At 43.6% G+C, this 20799-nt stretch overlaps 1 protein-coding gene across 1 annotated transcript in view; it reads right to left on the reverse strand.

Annotated features, from left to right (window-relative positions):
- The window catches only part of LOC128405335 (transient receptor potential cation channel subfamily V member 5-like), a 34074-nt gene that overhangs the window by 6661 nt on the left and 6614 nt on the right, over window positions 1-20799 (reverse strand). The window contains exons 4-13 of the mRNA XM_053371864.1: window positions 18125-18307; window positions 13241-13373; window positions 11869-11991; window positions 11064-11204; window positions 9462-9560; window positions 8070-8245; window positions 7106-7252; window positions 2481-2693; window positions 1298-1384; window positions 61-137 (exon numbers count right to left, since the gene is read on the reverse strand). Coding sequence (XP_053227839.1) covers window positions 61-137; window positions 1298-1384; window positions 2481-2693; window positions 7106-7252; window positions 8070-8245; window positions 9462-9560; window positions 11064-11204; window positions 11869-11991; window positions 13241-13373; window positions 18125-18307 — 1379 coding nt within the window. The remainder of the gene's footprint in view (window positions 1-60; window positions 138-1297; window positions 1385-2480; window positions 2694-7105; window positions 7253-8069; window positions 8246-9461; window positions 9561-11063; window positions 11205-11868; window positions 11992-13240; window positions 13374-18124; window positions 18308-20799) is intronic.

The following is a 20799-nucleotide window of genomic DNA, read 5'->3' on the forward strand; positions in this document are numbered from 1 at the left end:
AGACAGAGAGCAGGTTAGTAAAGGAGGGTTTTTATGAGTTTTGGAGATGTAGAGACTCACATGATGATGTGGAAAGGTCCTCCCAGGATGGTTCGTCCAAAATACTTAGTGGCTCCAACTCTCAGAATATCTGGAATCTGAAACAATTGCACCAGTTAGGAAGGAACAGCTGTTTTTCACCCAGAGCTGGAGCTACTTGTGCCCTCATAGCCATTTGGTCCAGCCCAGCAGCCTACCCTCATTATGATTACTTTTTTATTATGCTGCCTATTATTATGCTTTATATTATGTAATTATTATTATGCTCCATAAAATGTGTTCTTAATGTTGTACAACGTCCTGGGATCTTTTGGTAAACGATGGTATATAACACCACCACCACCACCACCACCTTGGGCTTTTCCGTCTCCTAGGTACCAGTTTAAGGGTCTAAGAGGTGTTAGGGAGGAGATTAAGATCTGTTGTGGAAGTGATATGCTCCCCAAAATAAGTAATTTTAAAATATAAGCTTCCCCGAGTCTATTGAATAAAGTCAAGCATAGATCAGGTGGATAGTAGTGGCAAGGTAGAATCTACTCCAGAGATTTGGGGTGTATTGGCCAAACACTTCCAAGCAGGCAGCATAAATACCACAAACTATATTTGACTCAATGCATAAAATCAACAACAAGCTGGATTGCCTTCTTTCAGTCTGCAAGATAGGTAGCTGCTGATTATAGTAATCAAGTCATGTATAGTTTGCACTGCTGTTTGCTAGCAGTTGGAAGTGCTTGGGCCAAACTACAGTGCCCATGGTTTTCTGGAGGAAATGTTGACAACTGAACTGGCTTCAAAATTTTGTAATCACCACCCCCATCGTTCAGCCCGGACACTGAGATCCAGCGCCGAGGGCCTTTTGGCGGTTCCCTCATTGCGAGAAGGGAGATAACAGGGAACCAGACAGAGGGCCTTCTCGGTAGTGGCGCCCACCTTGTGGAACATCCTCCCTTCAGATGTGAAGGAAATAAGCAGTTATCCTATCTTTAAAAGACATCTGAAGGCAGCTCTGTTCAGGGACGTTTTTAATATTTAATGCTGTATTGTTTATAACATTTGATTGGGAGCCGCCCAGAGTGGCTGGGGAAACTCAGCCAGATGGGCGGGGTATAAATAATAAATTATTATTATCATCATCATCATCATCATCAAGATATGCTCTATTAAAGGACAACAGTTCAGTGCCGACCCAAATGGAAGATGGAGCTCCTGGACTGGTTTTGGTTTCGTTTGAACAATAGCTGTTGCTGGTTTTCCTCACCTCGAGGAGCAAAATTGCCATGGCTCCTATCACAGTGATCAGCTCCCCCACCAGCCTGAGATGATCTTCATATGTCTGATAGGACTCCTAAAAACAGAGAAGAAAGGACAACTGGTTAGTGAACAAATAAGGCGACGAGAAAGCCCTGAAAAAGTGACACATTGAACTTGGGAAGGCTCGACTCTTGATTTCCCCCCATTGCTTCTAGGCATCTTAAAAAATGGGGTTTTGTTTTTTACATTGCTTTGTATTCATATTATTCAGTTTTCTTTCTGTTCTTGTTTCAGCTTTGAAAGTTCATAAATGTTGTTTACTTTGCACTTTGCAGGCACAATTAATAACTTTAAAAAGACCACACCAATAAACTTTTACATGGATAAATACATAGTTGGAATGCACCCGGGTTTCCTGGATTATCTCTTTGCCATCTCCAAATTCTTCCTATGGCGATAGATGCAAGACAAGGCAATAAACTTCCTAAGATGGAAGAGTGGATTGCTGCCATTTCAGGCTCCAGGTGGGGAGATGCAATTTTTCAAAATGTGGAACTTCAGGGAGAAAGGTTCTAGCCTAGCTGTGTCTCTGCTATGGTAGTTATTTTAAGTATTAAAAGGTAAAGGACCCCTGACAGTTAAGTCCACTTGCGAATGTCTCTGGGGTTGCGGTGCTTGACGTTTGTCCGCAGACAGTTTTTCCGGGTTATGTGGCCAGCATGACTAAGCCACTTCTGGTGAAACCAGAGCAGCACATGGAAATGCCATTTACCTTCCTGCTGGAGTGGTACCTATTTATCTACTTGCACTTTGACGTGCTTTCGAACTGCTAGCTTGGCAGGAGCTGGGACACAGCAACGGGAGCTCACCCCGTCGCGGGGATTTGAACCGCCAACCTTCCGATTGGCAAGTCCTAGGCTCAGTGGTTTAGACCACAGCGCCACCCGCGTCCCTTTATTTTAAGTATGGATGTTTTCAAAAGTGAGATACAGCTTTCCTCACCTGCAATCTTAAATGGTATAAAGCCCTTTTAATTCTTTTAGGGTTTTACTATTTGTTCCTGCCTCGTTTTGCAGCATGCATGGATTCACTGAGAAACGTGGACCAATAGAACAGGCCTGTTTATTTATATAAGAGGCTATTAACAAAAATAATTGAATTTTAACAGGGGGAACCACATACATACACACCTGCAGCGTTTTCTGCACGGCAATGGTCATGTCCCGCTCATCTGTTTGATTTTCTGACCGTGATTTCAGAGGTCTGTAAATGCAGGACATGGTGAAGCAGATAATGTACAGGACATAAAATAATGCCAGGAAGCAGAAGTATGGGCGCCCGTAAGTATTCCACTTCAGACTCACAAGCTCCTTAACTGGAGTGATGTCTAGGATGCGACGAGCCTGTTGGAAAGCAGAGATTGAGTTTAGCTCCAAAAGACATTTCTTACTGGGACACAGTTTGAAGGGAGGGTGGAAGAAACACATTTCTACAAAAAATGTATCTCCACAAAGCTCTCTCTCTCCTCCTCTCTCTCTCTCCTTTCCATCCCAAGTGAGGGCGAATTCTTAGAGGAGAATGAGTGCAGATCTCTGCAAACATTTGGCAGGGCTGCTTTCCAAAGCATGAACAAAAGGGTTAGACTGCTTATCTGTCGTGAACAGGGATGGAGGAGAAATACGATTAGTTCACATTTAAAGCTGAATCTCTCAGATCTGTACTTTCTGAAACAACGTACAAACAGTCTTTGAAATTCCACACTGATCTGAATTTTGTGATGGAGTTCTCCAACCGACAGCTGTTTACAAAAATGCATGCATCAGGGGGACATTAAAAAAATTAAGACGCTAGTGGAAGTTAACATACAAAAAATGCATTCACTCAGGGGAAATAGCTTGCAAAAAGGTGTACACAAGTCAAAACTGCATATAGAAATGCGTTTATTAGGAGAAATTCACCCTAAAACGCTGATGATTTTCAAACTGCTGCAAAACATAAGAAAACTGGGCAAATGAGAAACTAGGAAAATTTAAATGGACAGTTCATTCCATCCCTAGTCTTGAGTGGTTGTGTGCATATGTCCTGGTGCAACAGAGAGCAGATTAGATGGCTGTAGGTAGAGGTGGGGGGCGCAGATATGAAGAGCTCTGCCTTTTTCTGCTTAAAGGGGAAGCTCTCTGCCCCAACACCTAGACTGCGTTATTCTTTGCCCTTCGCAACACTCAAATTCTGCCTCTTCTTTGAAGGATTTAGCTTTATATCTTAAGCCACCATTCCCTGCTGAAAGGAACCCTAAGTAGACATATTACGACATTTCCTGGTGGGCCAAGAAAGTGAACAAGAGTGGCAAGGGATTTTTAAAAAGGTGGGGGAGAGTTAAAGGGTCATAGGTCAGGGCTAGGGAGCCTGTGGTCCTCTGGGTCTTGCTAGCCTCCAAATCCCACCATCCCTAAGCATTAGAATCGCTGGCTGGGGTCGAAGGGAGCTGGAACGCAACAACATCTGGAAGGCCACATGTTCCTCATCCAGGGAAAAGAGGCCTTCAATGGCAAACATGTTGCTGTGAACAGAAGGCGTATAAAGTTAGCTATAAAAGGGAGGATGGAACACAGAGGTGGGGAAGTTTGCTCACCAGGCTACGAAGGCAATCTTTTTTATTGGAGTTTTAACAGCCAGCATAAATGCAACTTTGCTTATCTGAAACCGCCACCCAAGATTTACAATAATATAGGTGCCAAAAAGGTAGAACAGGGGAGGGAAAGTGGAAAATGTTTACAGAACAATGTGGAAAATGGGATTATAGCTTCTCGTGACTTCTGCTAGCAACTGATGTCATTAATAGATAGGCCCAAAGAGTTGTACGACACATACTTCAATGGGGATGCCAGATAATACCTTTGTTATGTGCTGGTGATTGCAAGAGACCTGCTACCTTGCCATGAGAAACTAATTTAATAAAAGAGAGGCAACCTAGGACAGGGGCAGGCAGATGGGAGAGAGGGACGGTGGAAGCAGGCACTTCCACATGGCAGATTACTGCTAAATGTTGCTAATCCAAGCACGTTTTGTGCAAAACCATCAGTCCAACTGGCTATATCCTATGCACAAGATCAGTATCCCTTCATTGTTGGATACTGTGCATGTTTTGTGCAGCTTCCACAGGACGTCATCCTTATCAAAATGCCATGTCATATCATGTCCACCATTTAATCTGGATTTATACGGTTTGCAGGGATTAAATAGGGAAACAAAGTCCAAAATCATGTGGCAGGGACTCCAGTTTACTGTTAAAACATGAAATTGTGCTGATGTGTATACAGTACAGGCCAACGCTTACCCATGAGTGGTATCTAGGATTTGTAATTTATGCTCAGAGGCAAATCCTATAAATGAAGTATGAAGCAGCAGAGGGTGCATGGGGGCGTTAATTACTATATTTTTCGCTCTATAAGTTGCACCAGACCACAAGACGCACCTAGTTTTTGGAGGAGGAAAACAAGAAAAAAAAATATTCTGAATCTCAGAAGCCAGAACAAGAGGGATCCCTGCGCAGCAGAAGCAGCAATCCCTCTTGCTGTTCTGGCTTCTGGGATAGCTGCGCAGCCTGCATTCGCTCCATAAGATGCACACACATTTCCCCTTACTTTTTAGGAGGGAAAAAGTGAGTCTTATAGAGCAAAACATACGGTACTCTCTAGGGCTAGTTATAGCTCTAAATGCATAGGAGATCTGAAACAAACCTATAATGAAAAAGAAAGGGAAAGAAGGACGACATTGTGCAAGCCAGAGCGGCGTGCTGCAGTGTTGGGTGTGGTGTTGGGTGTAGTCAAAGACCGAGGCTGCATATGTGAATGTGCTTCCAACCACGTTCCATAGTGCCATTTCATGTTTATGATAGTGCAAAGAGGTCAAAAAAAGAAACTAAGGTACGGTGACGTCAAAAGTCCCAAATCATACAGGCGAGCTGGTTGATAACAGTTGCTGCCACAAAGCCATTTAACAGGCCTATTGTGCGAGGAGTATTTCCCATGTAGTAAAGAAGCCATAGAATTTAATGGGAAGACTGCCAAGCAGCATATGGAACTTTCACAGCAGGGTTTGCAAAGTCTTAACAGGCAAACCATTTGTTTTTTGGGGGCAACAGAGCTGCGTTGCCAGAGTTCAAACCTGGGAAATTTGGACTACAAAGCATGTAGTGTATGACTGAGCTGTAGTCTTAAGAAGCTGCAGTTTGCAAAGGTCATAATATATATATATATATATATATATATATATATATATACACACACACACACACACACACACACACACACACACACTTTTTTCAAAAGGGGTTTTCAGTAAATCAGTGGCCGAGGCTTCAGAATAATTGGCTATTCTCAATGGCTTTGCAGTTTGGGAGCCCTTGTTATTACTGTGTTTTCAGGCTCAGAGGCCAAATCTAATGCACTGCCTCTAACCAAACCTGTGCTTCCGCTTCTGAATTTTACTCACAGGAAGATTCTGGATCATATGAAAAGTGACAGTCTAGCCCTAGCAGCCACCCTAGCCCTGCTGCAGTTTCCCAACAGCATACAGTGGTACCTTTGGTTAAGAGCTTAATTTGTTCCGGAGGTCCGTTCTTAATCTGAAACTGTTCTTAACCTGAGGTACCACTTTAATGGGGTCTCCCGCTGCCTGCGGAGCACGATTTCTGTTCTCATCCTGAAGCAAAGTTCTTAACCCGAGGTAATATTTCTGGGTTAGCGGAGTCTGTAACCTGAAGCATCTGTAACCCGAGGTACCACTGTATACTGAATGATGGGCATCCTGGGGAAAAAGGAAGGTTGCAATATCTAGTGGGGTTCTTAGGAGGCCAGAGGGGTAGAAGCAGTTTGCAGTGGGAGGAGGAAAACAAACAGGAAGAGAAAGGACTAATGAAGCTAAATTGCCCAAGTTTCATGAGGCTAGATGTGTGTGCATTAAGGCTTCATTATCCCACCGAATCCACTGCAATTAGTAATGCGAGCATTTGAGGCAGCTTCTTGGATCTTTAAGAATATTCCACAATGCAACTTACACTTTGAGATAAATTCCAAAGCCCCAGAATACACAACCGCCATTCCCTTCCTAATGAAGGCTGGAAGCCAATAGGGGACACAGGGCCAGCTTGCTACAGGCTGAAGGCTACTGTGCAGAGGCTACTCCTGCTGGATACTCCTGTAATCCTTAGAGGTACTTGAGACCTTTCGAAACAGACTTTTTTTCTTTTGACTTGAAGAAAGCACTTTGCTATGATATCTCTAGAATTCTGTTCTGAGAGGGAAAGCAACATGAAGCAAGGAAGCATGCCTAAGTGTTTGAAAAAGAGCTCTGCATGCCACGCTGAATTGGCAAATTTAACGATGTAAATTAAGAGATCAAGAAAAGGCAGACTTTAAGGAGGAGTGGAAACCTTTTGCTGAATATTTAAAGAATTGTTGTAAACATGTAAAAACGCAGGTAGGATTTTAATGAAGAGCAGCAGTTGAATACTTGTTGGAGAATGGTGTGGAAAAGATAAGGTACAGAATATTAATAATATGCAGCAATTTTAGAAATTACGGGGAAAACCATGGAGGGGGTAGAGGGGAAGTCGAATGTGAAACGAACGTGTATCTGGAAAGTACAGTGCTACCTTGGCTCCTGAACAGCTTGGCCCCCGAACACTGCAAACCCAGAAGTGTTCCTGTTTGCAAATGTTTTTTGGAAGACGAATGTCCAATGCGGCTTCTGATTGAGTGCAGGAAGCTCCACAAAGACCAAAAAAAAAAAAAGTATCTGAGCTCCACAGTACCTCTCTTCTCTTGGTTGAGACAATAAGCTCTAGAAAAGGCTGGTCTTCGTTCCAGGAGTCAATTTCTGTGAGGTCGTAGAAAATGTTGTTAATGGGCCCAAAGGACCACATCACGTGCTTTCGTTTCTGCATAAGGTGCTGGAACATCTGAAGAAAGACAGCAAGGGTTACAGAAAATCCAAGACTTGGTGCTGGACTGTTTGGGTTGGGGGGCAGAGCTTATTGTTGTCATTTGGGTGAAAAATCATTGACCCCAAAACCTACTTAATTTACACTTCCTGAAACAATATTTGAACTGATGAAACCCAGCTACCTTTGAAATTTTTGTACTTGTTCACCTAATTGGGCATGAGCAAACCCGGTGCATAAATAATCTACTGTACACATTTCAGAGGGACGCGGGTGGCGCTGTGGGTTAAACCACAGAGCCTAGGACTTGCTAATCAGAAGGTCGGCGGTTCGAATCCCCATGACGGGGTGAGCTCCCATTGCTCGGTCCCTGCTCCTGCCAACCTAGCAGTTCGAAAGCACGTCAAAGTGCAAGTAGATAAATAGGTATCGCTCCAGCAGGAAGGTAAACGGCATTTCCATGCGCTGCTCTAGTTTGCCAGAAGCGGCTTCGTCATGCTGGCCACAGGACCCGGAACTGTACACCGGCTCCCTCAGCCAATAAAGCCAGATGAGCACCGCAACCCCAGAGTCGGCCACGACTGGACCTAATGGTCAGGGGTTCCTTTACCTTTACACATTTCAGAATAGTTGTTCTGCAATGATCTTGTTTACCAACCCAGTTTTGCAAACTGGAGTGAGGTAGGAAAGGGGACCCGCAAATCACTAGAATTTATTGGTTGTGCAAATAATTTTTCTACATGTGGCCACAAGTTTGAATTTCCATTTGCTTTAAAATAACTTGTTTTCCCCTTCAAGGTGTCTCCCACATTGATTAGTCGGACTGTGTGCTCACCACAGTGTTGCCCTCGACTCCAGCCAGTTTGAATGGAGTGAAGCCTTCGTGGTTTTGGATCAAGTCGAAAGGTCCCAGGCCAGCTTCTCGTTTGTCGTAGGCAAGCAGCAGGCTGTACATTTGGCAGGCAAAGGTCCTGTTGGGTTGAAGTACCAGGACATGAAGAACAGTGTTACCTGAAATGGAAACAGCATAAGAGAACCATATTCAGGGAACTGAAGTTATGAAACACAGCAGTTGAGTGGTAATGCTTACTGTGCTAATATCAGATTATTTAGTAAAGTGAAAGCTCTGCTCAGGAGTGATTTAAACCAATGGAAGTACCGTATCTTTCGCTCCATAAGACGCACCAGACCATAAGACACATCTAGTTTTTGGAGGAGGAAAACAAGAAAAAAAAATTCTGAATCCCAGAAGCCAGAACAGCAAGAGGGATCGCTGCTTTCGCTGCACAGCGATCCCTCTTGCTGTTCTGGCTTCTGGGATAGGTGCACAGCCTGCATTCGCTCCATAAGACGCACACACATTTCCCCTTACTTTTTAGGAGGGAAAAAGTGAGTCTTATAGAGCAAAAAATACGGTATTTGATTAAATCAATGTTAAACTGATGGGGCCAATTTTAAAGATTATGGTTGAGCACTGAGCACCAGCTGGCATTTTTTTTGAGACTATTTCAGCTGTGGCATGTCACAGGCAATGAAAAATAACGCATTAAAAATGTCCTTTTTAAGAAAGAATAGAAACTAGAATTAAAATTGTAAAGAAAAACCCACTTCATAAACAAGATAAATTTCACCTGTATCATCCTTTGTCTAATAATGGGCTATTGGTCATTTGTCATACACTTGTAATTGGTTCATTGATCGGGCAAATATACACATATTAAATTACCACCCCCTCAGTATATGAACACTTTTGTGATATGCTGCTTTATTTTATTTATTTAATTACATTTCTATTCTGCCCTTCATCCAAGGCTCACAGGGCGGTTTACATTATTAAAACACAAAAATACAGAACATAGTAACAAACGAAAACAATACCACCCCAGTTTAAAAGGTCATAGATTGTTTAATCAGCTTAAGGCTAATTAGTATTGAGGGGCTGGTATGTAAATATAATTTCCTGATCCATGAATCAGTTAAAAGCATGCAGTCATTATAGCAATGCATGTCTTAATCTAATAACAACCCTCTTTCTTAGACAAGGAATGGTGCAGGTGTGATTTGTCCGGCTTATGGGTGCGTTTGCAGCAAGATGATATTTAATTAGATGCCTTCCACCTCAAATTTCAACTCATTGGCTTCTACCATGGTCAACCCAGAAAAAAATATTTGCCCTATTTTACTACAAAGAAGAAATTAATTCTCCTTCTGACTGCAGGTCTCTTACCTAGAGAATCTTGTGCCCTTATATCGGCTCCATTTTCCACCAAGAGGCTCACAATTTCCTCATTTCCTGTGCAGGCGGCAAAGGATAAAATATGCTCCCCTGAAGAGGAATACAAGGGACAAAACAGGATTAAAACAGGACCCAAGCCTTTGGAGGGGGAGAGGATATTTCTCTGAAGTTTAGTAATTAAGGCTACAACATTTGGCTGGCCCATTGGTTGAACCAGCGTTTGACAACCTGGTGCCCTCCAGATGTTTTGACTATAGTTCCCATCACCCTCAGGAGCACCTGATGGCTGGGGATGATGGGAGTTGTGGTCCAAAACATCTGGAAGGCACCAAGTTGGCAAAGTCTGGTTAGACTAATTATTTTTTCATTCATTAATAAGGTGCCCCCTGATTAATCACACAGAAGATACAGGTGGTTACAAAAGCTGTAGTGATGGCTGCCTTCTTAGAAGAGACATTCCTCCTTTTTCATGCAGAGAATGCCTCTTCGAAGATTGTGCCTGCTGTGGGACATTTATGCATCTGTAATGGTTCTATCTAGCAGCATGAAGGGGGGAAATCCTTATCTCAACAAAGCAGATCATTGGAGGTGTGGGTCGGGGAGGTATCAGGCTGAGATTTAAATAGTCATTCCATTTGTAATTGGGGCTGGAAGAGAATTTTGTCTAGAACAAGTTGGTTTTTATGTCTGGGACAGTGTTGTCTGTCTAACTGTCTTTCTTTCTTATTCAATGCAACTGGTGTCAAGGGTGTTTTCTCTCATCACTTGGTGGCTTGTCCATATGAATTGGGCATTATTACAGCCATAGGTGTTGCACCCAACATTACTAAGAAATAAAGGTAAAGGGGCCCCTGACCATTAGATCCAGTCGTGGACGACTCTGGGGATGCGGTGCTCATCTCGCTTTATTGGCCGAGGGAGCCGGCATACAGCTTCCGGGTCATGTGGCCAGCATGACTAAGCTGCTTCTGGCGAACAAGAGCAGCGCACAGAAACGTCGTTTACCTTCCTGCTGGAGCGATACCTATTTATCTACTTGCACTTTGACGTGCTTTCGAACTGCTAGGTTGGCAGGAGCTGGGACCAAGCAACGGGAGCTCACCCCGTTGCGGGGATTTGAATCGCCGACCTTCTGATCAGCAAGTCCTAGGCTCTGTGGTCTAACCCACAGTGCCACCCGTGTCCCTTAGGAAATCTATTGCTTGTTGCTAAATGGCAATTCTAGATGTGAAGGGCAGAGCCACTGTCTGAACTTGCTTGGGGTGCTGGTTTTGAAGAGAGGCACCAAATTGTCCCCCACATTACAGAAGCCCGATTGACCTCCACTAGGAGTTGGGCATTCAGTGCTGCTGGTCCTATGCTGTGGAACACTCTTCCAGGAGAGATTCAGCGGCCATCCTTCTTTTACTAGCAAACTGGAGGTTAAACTAATCCCTTTCCAGCCCTGGGAGGAGCGTGGGGATTGTTCACACAACACATGAACGTGTCAAGACACACAGTTTGAAAAGCTCTGCTAAACCTTGTGGGGCACAACATTTCTACCAGCTACCAGAAGCAATCCCGTTTTCTGGAGCAGCCGATGAAAAATCATACCAAAGTAGAAGAGGCTTTTGGGGTTGCGCCTGAAGAAGAGTCCTGTAGCTCGAGGAGTGGAGATGTGAGCCCCTTTCTTGACCAGACATTTCACTAGGTTTATATTCTGATTGATCGCTGCAATGTGGAGAGGTGTTTGTCCTGCAATTCACATGAAACAAACAAAGCAAACCTTCCATTAAAGACTCGCACCAGGACATTCTCTGCACCAATCCTTTGGGAGTGTTACTCTGTCAAATGCTAGCAGACTTGATAGCAACATTTTGTTTTTCGGAGCCATTAAAAAACAACATGGGTAAGTTTCACCTAACCAGCCCTATCAACAGATGGCTACTAAAGGAATTGCATTTGTGCAAGGGGGCTTCCCCCCTTTCCTCCTCCTGCACCCCCCAAATTTGCTTGAGGAGTTAAGAGAACCCCTTGGATCAACACATGGGGTGGAGGAGAGAGGGAGATCCTTCCATCTGGCAATCTGAAATGCTTTCACAAACAGAACAATTGGAAGTGCACAACACTGAATTCCACCCCATGCTTCAGAGGATTTATTTAATGAGAAAAATAATGACGCACATCTTTTGAATCCTGTATTTAGGATTTCCATCTCTCTCTAAAACCATTTCCGCTGCACTTCTTCTGCACTACCCTTTATCAGCTATTGCAAAAGCAAAAGAACAAACTTCCACTCACGGTCAGACATGCGTTTTGTCTGTTGTTATCCATTTCACATTATGATATGAGTTTGCAAATATTATAACTGCTCATCTTTTTCTATTCGAATTGCAATCTGCATTTTGACAGCAATTACCTTCATAGAGTTCTGACGTCATCTTTTCATTAATCAGTTCTGGAGCCAGCTCCAGGAGCACCTCTGCAGCTTCCGTGTTATCGTAGAGAGCAGCTATGTGCAGGGCTGTCTCCCCCACCGCTCCTGCACAGGACAAGGGAACCACAAAAGTCACCTAAGACTGAGCTGCACTTGGGGCTGAGTTAGACATCACGACAGCGAGAGCTATGCATTCCAGGTGCCTGACTTGTTCACATTTAAGCCCGTGGGTGGATGAAAAGTTCTGATTTTTATAGTGAAAAGGGGACATGTGAGTGAGTGAGCAAAGTTACACGCTCCCCTCCTCAAATTCCATTGTTTCAGACACTTTTCTCCCAACTCAAACTCTGGTAGAGGTGTGAAGAAAGAAGAGTGTCTGTAAGTCTGGGATAGTCAATGTGGTGTTCATCAAGATGTTGTTGGACTACAACTTTCATCATCCTTGCCCTTTTGGACTACAACTTCCATCATCCATGACCTTTGGCCATGCTTTCCGGAGCTGTAATCCAGTATCATTTGGAGGGCACCACATTGGCTACGTCTCATTTGTGACAGGCAGGGGACAAGGGACGGTTCAGTCCAACCCACCCCCCGCACATATGTCCCCTTTTGTTGTGAAAATTAGACTCTCTGACCCTTACTTTGTGAACGTGGTGGCCATGTGACCAAAAAAGGGGAGGCTGCTTCCCCTATCCCTCTAGTATGGCTTGTAACTATAAATAAAGATAAGGAATGTACCCAAGCGATATGGGGTATTTGAGAAGTGGCTCGCCTTAGGACACCAGCCTAGATAGTACAAACTAGGCTGCAGTACCAATTCCATTGGACAGAACCAAAGCTAAAACATTGCAGGTGCTTGGACTAGATGACCCTCATGGTCCCTTCCAACTCTAAAATTATTTGATTCTATGATAGGTCAAGGCAATTTAGTTTAATGTGGCTCTTCAGTGGACCATGCACCGCTCTCATTGGTAGGGGTCTAGGATAAGCAAAGGTAAAGATAAGGGGACCCCTGACCATTAGGTCCAGTCGTGACCGACTCTGGGGTTGCGGTGCTCATCTCGCTCTACAGGCCGAGGGAGCCAGCATACAGCTTCCGGGTCATGTGGCCAGCATTACTAAGCCACTTCTGGCAAACAGAGCAGCGCACAGAAACGCCGTTTACCTTCCCGCTGGAGCGGTACCTATTTATCTCCTTGCACTTTAATGTGCTTTCGAACTGCTAGGTAGGTTGGCAGGAGCAGGGACCGAGCTCACCCCGTCGCGGGGATTCGAACCGCTGACCTTCTGATCGGCAAGCCCCAGGCTCTGTGGTTTAACCCACAGCGCCACCCACATCCCCTAGGATAAGTACCTCTTTGCAAAACGTCACAGGAACCATCCGAGATCAATTTCCTGATGAGCTGGACATTGTTCTCTTTGGCAGCCAGGAGGAGTGGAGTCTCCCAGATCCTGCAGGTGACAGAAAGAAAGAAGAAAAAAACTATTCACATTTTGCTCCAGTGAGAAATTAGCTCTTGAAGTTCAAGACTCCTTATGGGGACTGGCAGCATATGCTCTCTTCACAAGGATGGGAGGAAAGGGTGTGAAAGGGAAGGAACAACAACAATAATAGGTATGATCCTGTGGTGTCTGCAGAAATCCAGAATCTGTCAAATGAGAGGAGCAAAAAACAACAATCCATATGGCAAATGAAGAGTCTTATCAGGTCCTGCAGTATTTATCTGAGGCCACAGAGGGGCAGTACAGAGGCAGAAGAAAGATGCAGTTTCAACAGGGTTTTATGGCTGCAATTAGTCTTTTGCCACAAACGCAGCACTCTAGAAACTAGTAAAAGTATTATGGGGTTGGCTTTCATTGGCCTAGTTTGTCAAAACAAGGAAAACCTCAAATGCGCCTAACCGGGGTCGTTATGCTCCAAGAGTCATTTTTTTTCAGCAGTTGTGTGGTCAGTCATTGTGATATGCATTACAATTTAGTAGCTGCTTTATATAAGCAGCAATAGGGTGCCCTTTACCCTGATGGAATTATAGCTACTCTGCTATTGAACATACATACTTCCCCAGGCTTTCTTTTTCTGATTCCGAATGCCAGGAACAAAAATCTTCATGAGTTTTTGCAACTTGGGAGGAATTCTACCAGCCAGCCATCCTCATGCCCTACAGTTCCACAAGAAGCAAGTGCACAGATATCAGGCAACTGGCTCTAACTGGCTTTAAAATCTCAGCAGAAGAGGGTCAAGGAATGTCAACAAGATCAAGACCTTTAAACCCGTGGAATGGCTATGGAGGGGGTTGGAGGAAGACCAGAGAAACCCCTGCTTTACCCCACTAGAAGAGAGAGGGATCCGCCTTCCTGTAACAAGAACTACAAACCTTTTATTTATGCAGTGTTAAAGGTTTACATACAAACAACAGGGGCGAAATGAGCAAACACAACCGGCACCCATTCCTAGGGGTTCCAACACCCTGAGGATACAGTGGTACCTCAGTTTTCAAACAGCTTAGTTCACGAACAACTTGGAACCCGAACACTGCAAAACAAGAAGTAGGTGTTCCGGTTTTCGAATTTTTTTCAGAAGCCGAACGTGCTCCATTTTGAGCCCCCCTGAGTTTCCTGTCGCACTGCTAATTTGTGTCCCTCCCAATGTAATTCAAGCCTTCTGTTTCCAATTGCAATGTTCTAAGGTGATATTTGGAGCTTATATTTGGTGCTTTTGTATTTGCTATCTATTTTGCGTTTTTTGTTTTGAGGCTTTTTCAGTTAATTTGTTTTTGTGGCTGTGTGGATCCCAGTTTAGCTACTGATTGTGTGACTGCAAAAATCGATAAAAGCCCCCCCACCCCCACCCAAACAATGACTATCATCAGTGCAGGTAAGAAAAAATAATGATTTTAATTTTTATCATCTACAATGCTGTTTTATTTATTTTATAGTACAGTACATTGATTATTGCTTCCATTTTATGGATCAATAGTCTCGTTAGATAGTAAAATTCATGCTAAATTGCTGTTTTAGGGGTGTTTTTAAAAGTCTGGAACGGATTAATCCGTTTTGCATTACTTTCTATGGGAAAGCACACCTTGGTTTTGGAACACTTTGGTTTTGGAACAGACTTCTGGAACGGATTAAGTTTGAGAACCAATGTACCACTGTATTAGAGAAGCCCTGAGAGTTAATAGTTTACAGCCATTCTGCTTTCTGGATAATAAATAAATGAAGTATACACATACCAAAATCATGGGTGTTATGGCCTCTTGTGGCGCTGTGGTCTAAACCACTGAGCCTCTTGGGCTTGCCGATCAGAAGTTCGGCGGTTCAAATCCCCGCAACGGGGTGAGCTCCCATTGCTCGGTCCCAGCTCCTGCCAACCTTGCAGTTCGAAAGCACATCAAAGTGCAAGTAGATAAATAGGTACCGCTCTGGCGGGAAGGTAAACGGCGTTTTTGTGTGCTGCTCTGCGGCTTAGTCATGCTGGCAACATGACCCGGAAAAACTGTCTGCAGACAAACACCAGCTCCCTCGGCCTGTAAAGCGAGATGAGCACCGCAACCCCAGAGCTGTCCACGACTGGACTTAACTGTCAGGGGTCCTTTACCTTTAATGACTAGACAGAGCTGGTCTCGTCTCCCTCAGACCTTTCCCCAAATGAATACATGGTGACGAACAAAGCACTTCCCTTTAAATGCAAGCCGTTTTCAAGTAATAGCATTTATCATCTTAAACATCACTTTCAGATGGAGTGTTTTGCGTATATTATCTCACAGTGACCTTTACGGCAACCCTGTGGCATTATCAGTATTATTATCACCCTCATATTACATGAGTGGTTTGACTAAGACCATATAACGATCTCATGAAGGCAAGGGGAGGATGCAGCCCCCTAAAATCCACTCAATCTCTTAGCCACTAGAGCTGCTGAAACCCCTTTGTAGCATTGGGCAAGTCGTTGCTTGCAATCCTACACACGCAACTTGGGAATAAGCCTATTTTTTTTGCAACTTAGCGGGAATTTCATAACTCGCCATTCTGAGCCATGGAAACTATTTCAATAAACTGTTATTCCTTAGATTTGCCTTGACTGTTAATTAAATGCTTTCTGTGAGTTTAAATGGCGGCCAAGTAAATGCTTATAAACATAGCTGGTGTTGTAGGAAGTAGTCCTAAAATTTCCCCCACAGAAAATTGCTGAGGGTCTTAAAGGTAAAGGCAAAGGGACCCCTGACCATTAGGTCCAGTCGTGGCCGACTCTGGGGTTGCGGCGCTCATCTCGCTTTATTGGCCAAGGGAGCAGCTTCCGGGTCATGTGGCCAGCATGACTAAGCCACTTCCGGCGAACCAGAGCAGCGCACGGAAACGCCATTTACCCTCCCGCCGGAGCAGTACCTATTTATCTACTTGCACTTTGACGTGCTTTCGAACTGCTAGGTTGGCAGGAGCAGGGACTGAGTAACGGGAGCTCACCCCGTTGCGGGGATTCGAACCGCTGACCTTCTGATCGGCAAGTCCTAGGCTCTGTGGTTTAACCCACAGCGCCACCCGCGTCCCTTAAGGGTCATAGTGGGCCACTTCATGATTTTTCTGCCTGGTGTAATAATTGAAACGCAAAGATGCTGCATGATTTTTAATTGTTGTTGGGTTTGTTTGTTTTTACAGACATGCCAAAGACCAGCTGAATGAAGCTCTCAGATCACTGGTGGTCTGTGGACCACTGTTTGGGAAAGTCTGTTGAAGGTGATGCATGAGTACTTGTGGATAGCTCACTTGGTTAGACCATGGTGCTGATAATGCCAAGGTCACAGGTTCGATTCCCTTATAGGACAGCTGCATATTCCTGCATTGCAGGGGGCTAGACTAGGTGAGCCTCAGGGTCCCTTCCAACTCTACAATTCTATGACCATCTATTTTTCTTCCAGTCAACAAAACGATCGCGGCAAAGAAAGCCACAAAAGTACGTTTCTTTTACAAAGCAAGAGAAAAGAAAAAGAAAATAGTATGTGATCCTCGTTTTCACTTTCCCCAAAAGTCTTTGAAGGGTTTGTTGCAACAGAATGCTACAACCGTTGCTACAACAGTTTCTGCATCAGTATAGATAATAAAGCCAAGAAAACAACATAACTAGTGTTTGCTTTCCAGCAATAGCATTGTAAAGGACAGTGACTGGGTTTAGATACAGGAAATTCACAGTAAAAAAGAAATCTAGGAAAATCTTATCAGCTTGGGCCTTATATGGCTTTAGAAAAGTTAAATTCCAAGTTTCGTGTTATGCTGAATGTTGCAATGCAATTCATGGTTATTCAGACTTAGCAAAATATGCATTTAAATAGAATATTCAGGGGAGGGGCATTTAAATATTATTTTGAGGGGAAATATACATTCCTAGTATGTATTAAAATACATACCTCAGAGTACTTACAACAAAAATATTTTTTACATGTAAATTATGTTACATGAAACAAAGATAGAATCAACTACACTGCCCCCATTTGGAGATAAACAGAAGTAATGGCCTTTTTTTTTTTACCCAGAAGCCCCCCCCCACACACACTTTGGCAATGTAACCGAAGTGTGCATATGATAGAACAGATAATTTGCTCATATTTGTTAATAACCTTATCCTGTGAATATCTGTCCAGAATATTTGCAGCATCGTTGTCTAAAGGACTGCATTTGTTCATTGTTCGTTATTTCTACCCATCAATGCATTAAAATCCACACACCAACAAAACCTCTGATCTGGTTCTAAATTTATGCAAATCTGTTCCGACTTTATGATTTATTAATTTAGGAGGGTGATATAAACATTTAAACAGATAATTGGTCTAACCTCCAGGAGTATTTACTATTGCAGCTCGAATATTGTGTATTTAGGTATTTCATTCTTTGTTGAATAAATAGACTGATAGCCCACTGGGCAGGGCTTGTATCATAACTTGTGTCGTGCCACACCTTGTTTTGGGGGTACATCACTAATAATAAGCATTATTATTATTTTAAATCTTGAGGAAATCACAGGGATTACTTGGATTAGTGGAAAGTAGACAAGACACAACCCTGAAGGATCATAGTTCATAACCGATATCTTTGCCGTCATACATTATTTTTAAGCAACTACTTGATGGGGTACAGTGAGAGAATTGTGTCTCAGTTACAATAACCAGGACTCCAAGTCAACAGTGGAATTAGAAGCTCTGCAGTTCATAACAGAACCAACACACTAACTATTAGGATGTTCTACCTTAAAGTTCTGCATATACTGAGTGAAGACTTGCTCTGCATATTCAGAAGCATCAGCTGGCTCCTTGTTGAGTTTCCTGGCACCTGACCAGACAAACTCTTTGGCACCATCATATAAATAACTGTAAACCAGGATTTTATTATACAACGTAGCACTCTTCCTGGAGTAATTAAAATCACTTGTCTGCAAATGCCAAGTGAAACAAATCAGAAAAGCAAAAAACAAACTTTTGACATCATAGGCAAGCAGTGCAGTTATGGCTCCCTAAGCCGCACCTACAACCTGACAGTGGGGTAGCAGATGTGTTGTTAACATGAAGCCCACACCAGTTTCTTCCACCAAGAAAGCAAAAAATAAATAAATGGCACTTTGCCAGTACAGAAAAAGGAACGTCTAAGTTCCCCAAGGCTTGGACGGCAGAGCCTGGTGATGCTCTGTGGTTTCTTTGTTCATTTATTTACTTTAAGAGAGTTTTCAAGCATCTCCTTCTGTTCAGAAATAGGGTATCTGCATCCTTCCACATCATCCGGTGTGTTTCTGTGCCCCTATAAATGGCAGCTCATGTTGGGAAGCGGGAAGTGGGAGAACAGGCAACAAAGTTAAGTGTTGCTACTACATGTTTAAGAAGATAACTCAAGGCGGAGATGCCATCTTCAGCGGCAGCCCTGTTGTCCAAATAACACGTAGTTCAAAACCAGGTTATCTCCTAGAGCTATTTGCAAAATGCTACATGAAACGGTTCTGGGTTCAGATTTATTCTGGACAAGTAAACCAGTAGGCAAGCCTCAGAGCAGACCCTTCAGCTTCAGTCTGGAATAAAAAGCCTAACTGGGAGCAACGTGATTCTGGTTGGAGAGTGTCCCTGGGAAAGAGGAGAGGAATTTTTGTCGGTCAGCAAGGTCCTGGCCATCAAACAGGAATCCTTGTCAGTTTCTGTAATTAGTAACTCATCAATACAATGGCATTTATTTATTTATTTATTTATTTCAGCTTTTATGGCGATGCTAATAATCATTGACCTATTTATTCACTTTCACGGTGCTTTTGAAATGCCTGCAGGATAAGCAGTCTTTGGGGATATTTGAGAAACCAGGGTTGTTCCTAAACTGCAAGTTTTGGCTGTTTAGATCTCCCGTAAGGCCTGCTTTCCAGTAAGGAAACCTGTGAGCTGAAGGATAATGTGACACACGGAACTAGCGATGATTCATTTGTGGGCTGAAACTCTGTGATCGTTGGGTCTTCCTTAAAAGATGACATTCCATAGATGGGCTCTTGGCACTGAACCCAAGCAGTGGGCTTTCGGTTTGTCTCTCCCAGATAAACCATGAGAGGTAAGCCTAGATCAGGCATCCCCAACCTTCAGCCTTCCAGATGTTTTGGACTACAATTCCCATCATCTATGACCACTGGTCCTGTTAGCTAGGGATCATGGGAGTTGTAGGCCAAAACATCTGGAGGGCCACAGGTTGGGGATGCCTGGCCTAGATTAAACCTTGGCTGAAGCTTGTCATTTGCCTGGAGTGGGATAAACCAAAAGTCTGGGTTCAGATGTATGCTTGACTTTTTATTTTCTCAGACATGGTGAGCTGGGCCTGTGTTTGTGAGTCTGTACTGTGGAAATGCATGGTGGTTGCCAGAATACGGCTAATTTCTCCCTCATTCTAAAATTAACTGCCTTTCTCCAGAATTGTTCTTCCAGACTCAGTGGATTGGTTTACGGGACACACTAAGCCAAACCTTGTTTTAGGTGGGAGCAGCATAGCAGTGAAAATGTTTGGAGAGGAGCAAAGTGGTTGCAAGCTCCTCTCCACGTGTCCGCACTCTCGCGCAAGTCATGTGAACCAGGCACATGGCTTTCACATGGAAGAGAGTAACTGGGAGGAAGAATAAATACATCTTGAAAACTGAAGGTGATTATTTGAAAAGTATTTGTGATGATCAGACGACGTTTGTAGGTTTACAAGAAGTTCTGTGAGGATTAATATTAGAAATATTGTAAAAAATGGAAAAGGAGAGATAATATGTTAAGAGGTGTAAAGGCAATATTAAGTTAGGAAATGCATAAGAAGTGATAAAGACAGAGGATTATCAGAGGTGCTGATGGAAGTCCAATAAGATTGTGTTTGTGATAAACTGTGTGGTATGTTTTATAATTTTGTATGACAAAAGCCAATAAAATATTTATAAAAAAGAAAAGAAAACTGAAGGTGAAAGAGGTCAGTCTTGGCCCTGGAGATCACTTAGAACAGGAACTGATGAACCTGTGGCTCTCCAGAACTTGTTGGGATTCCCAAGCTCCCACTGGCTGTACTGGTTGGTGCTGATGGGAGTAAGGAACCCAGGCTTGCGGTTTCACCCACCTAGGCAAGCCATCAGTTGCAAACCACAGAACAGACCCTTGGTTACAGCTTGCTTTGTCAGAAGAGAGGGTTAAGCCATGAGGTCAGGTCTGGACGACAAACTAAGCCAAACAACAGCTTAGCACAACACAGCAACAAGACCGCCAGGGAGGAACAAAGCAGCCATGGTCTCCTCTCTGGGTATCCCACACATTTGCATGCTAAGCAGGAGTTTGGCCTAGTGTTACGTGTGAACCGAACCAGCTAATTCATGATTGCAGTATTTTCAAGTCCATAGCTCCTGTCCACTGATCAATGTAATTTGCCTTCCCCAGC

The sequence above is a fragment of the Podarcis raffonei genome, chromosome 17 (genome assembly GCF_027172205.1).
Source record: "Podarcis raffonei isolate rPodRaf1 chromosome 17, rPodRaf1.pri, whole genome shotgun sequence".
Classification (NCBI taxonomy): domain Eukaryota; kingdom Metazoa; phylum Chordata; class Lepidosauria; order Squamata; family Lacertidae; genus Podarcis; species Podarcis raffonei.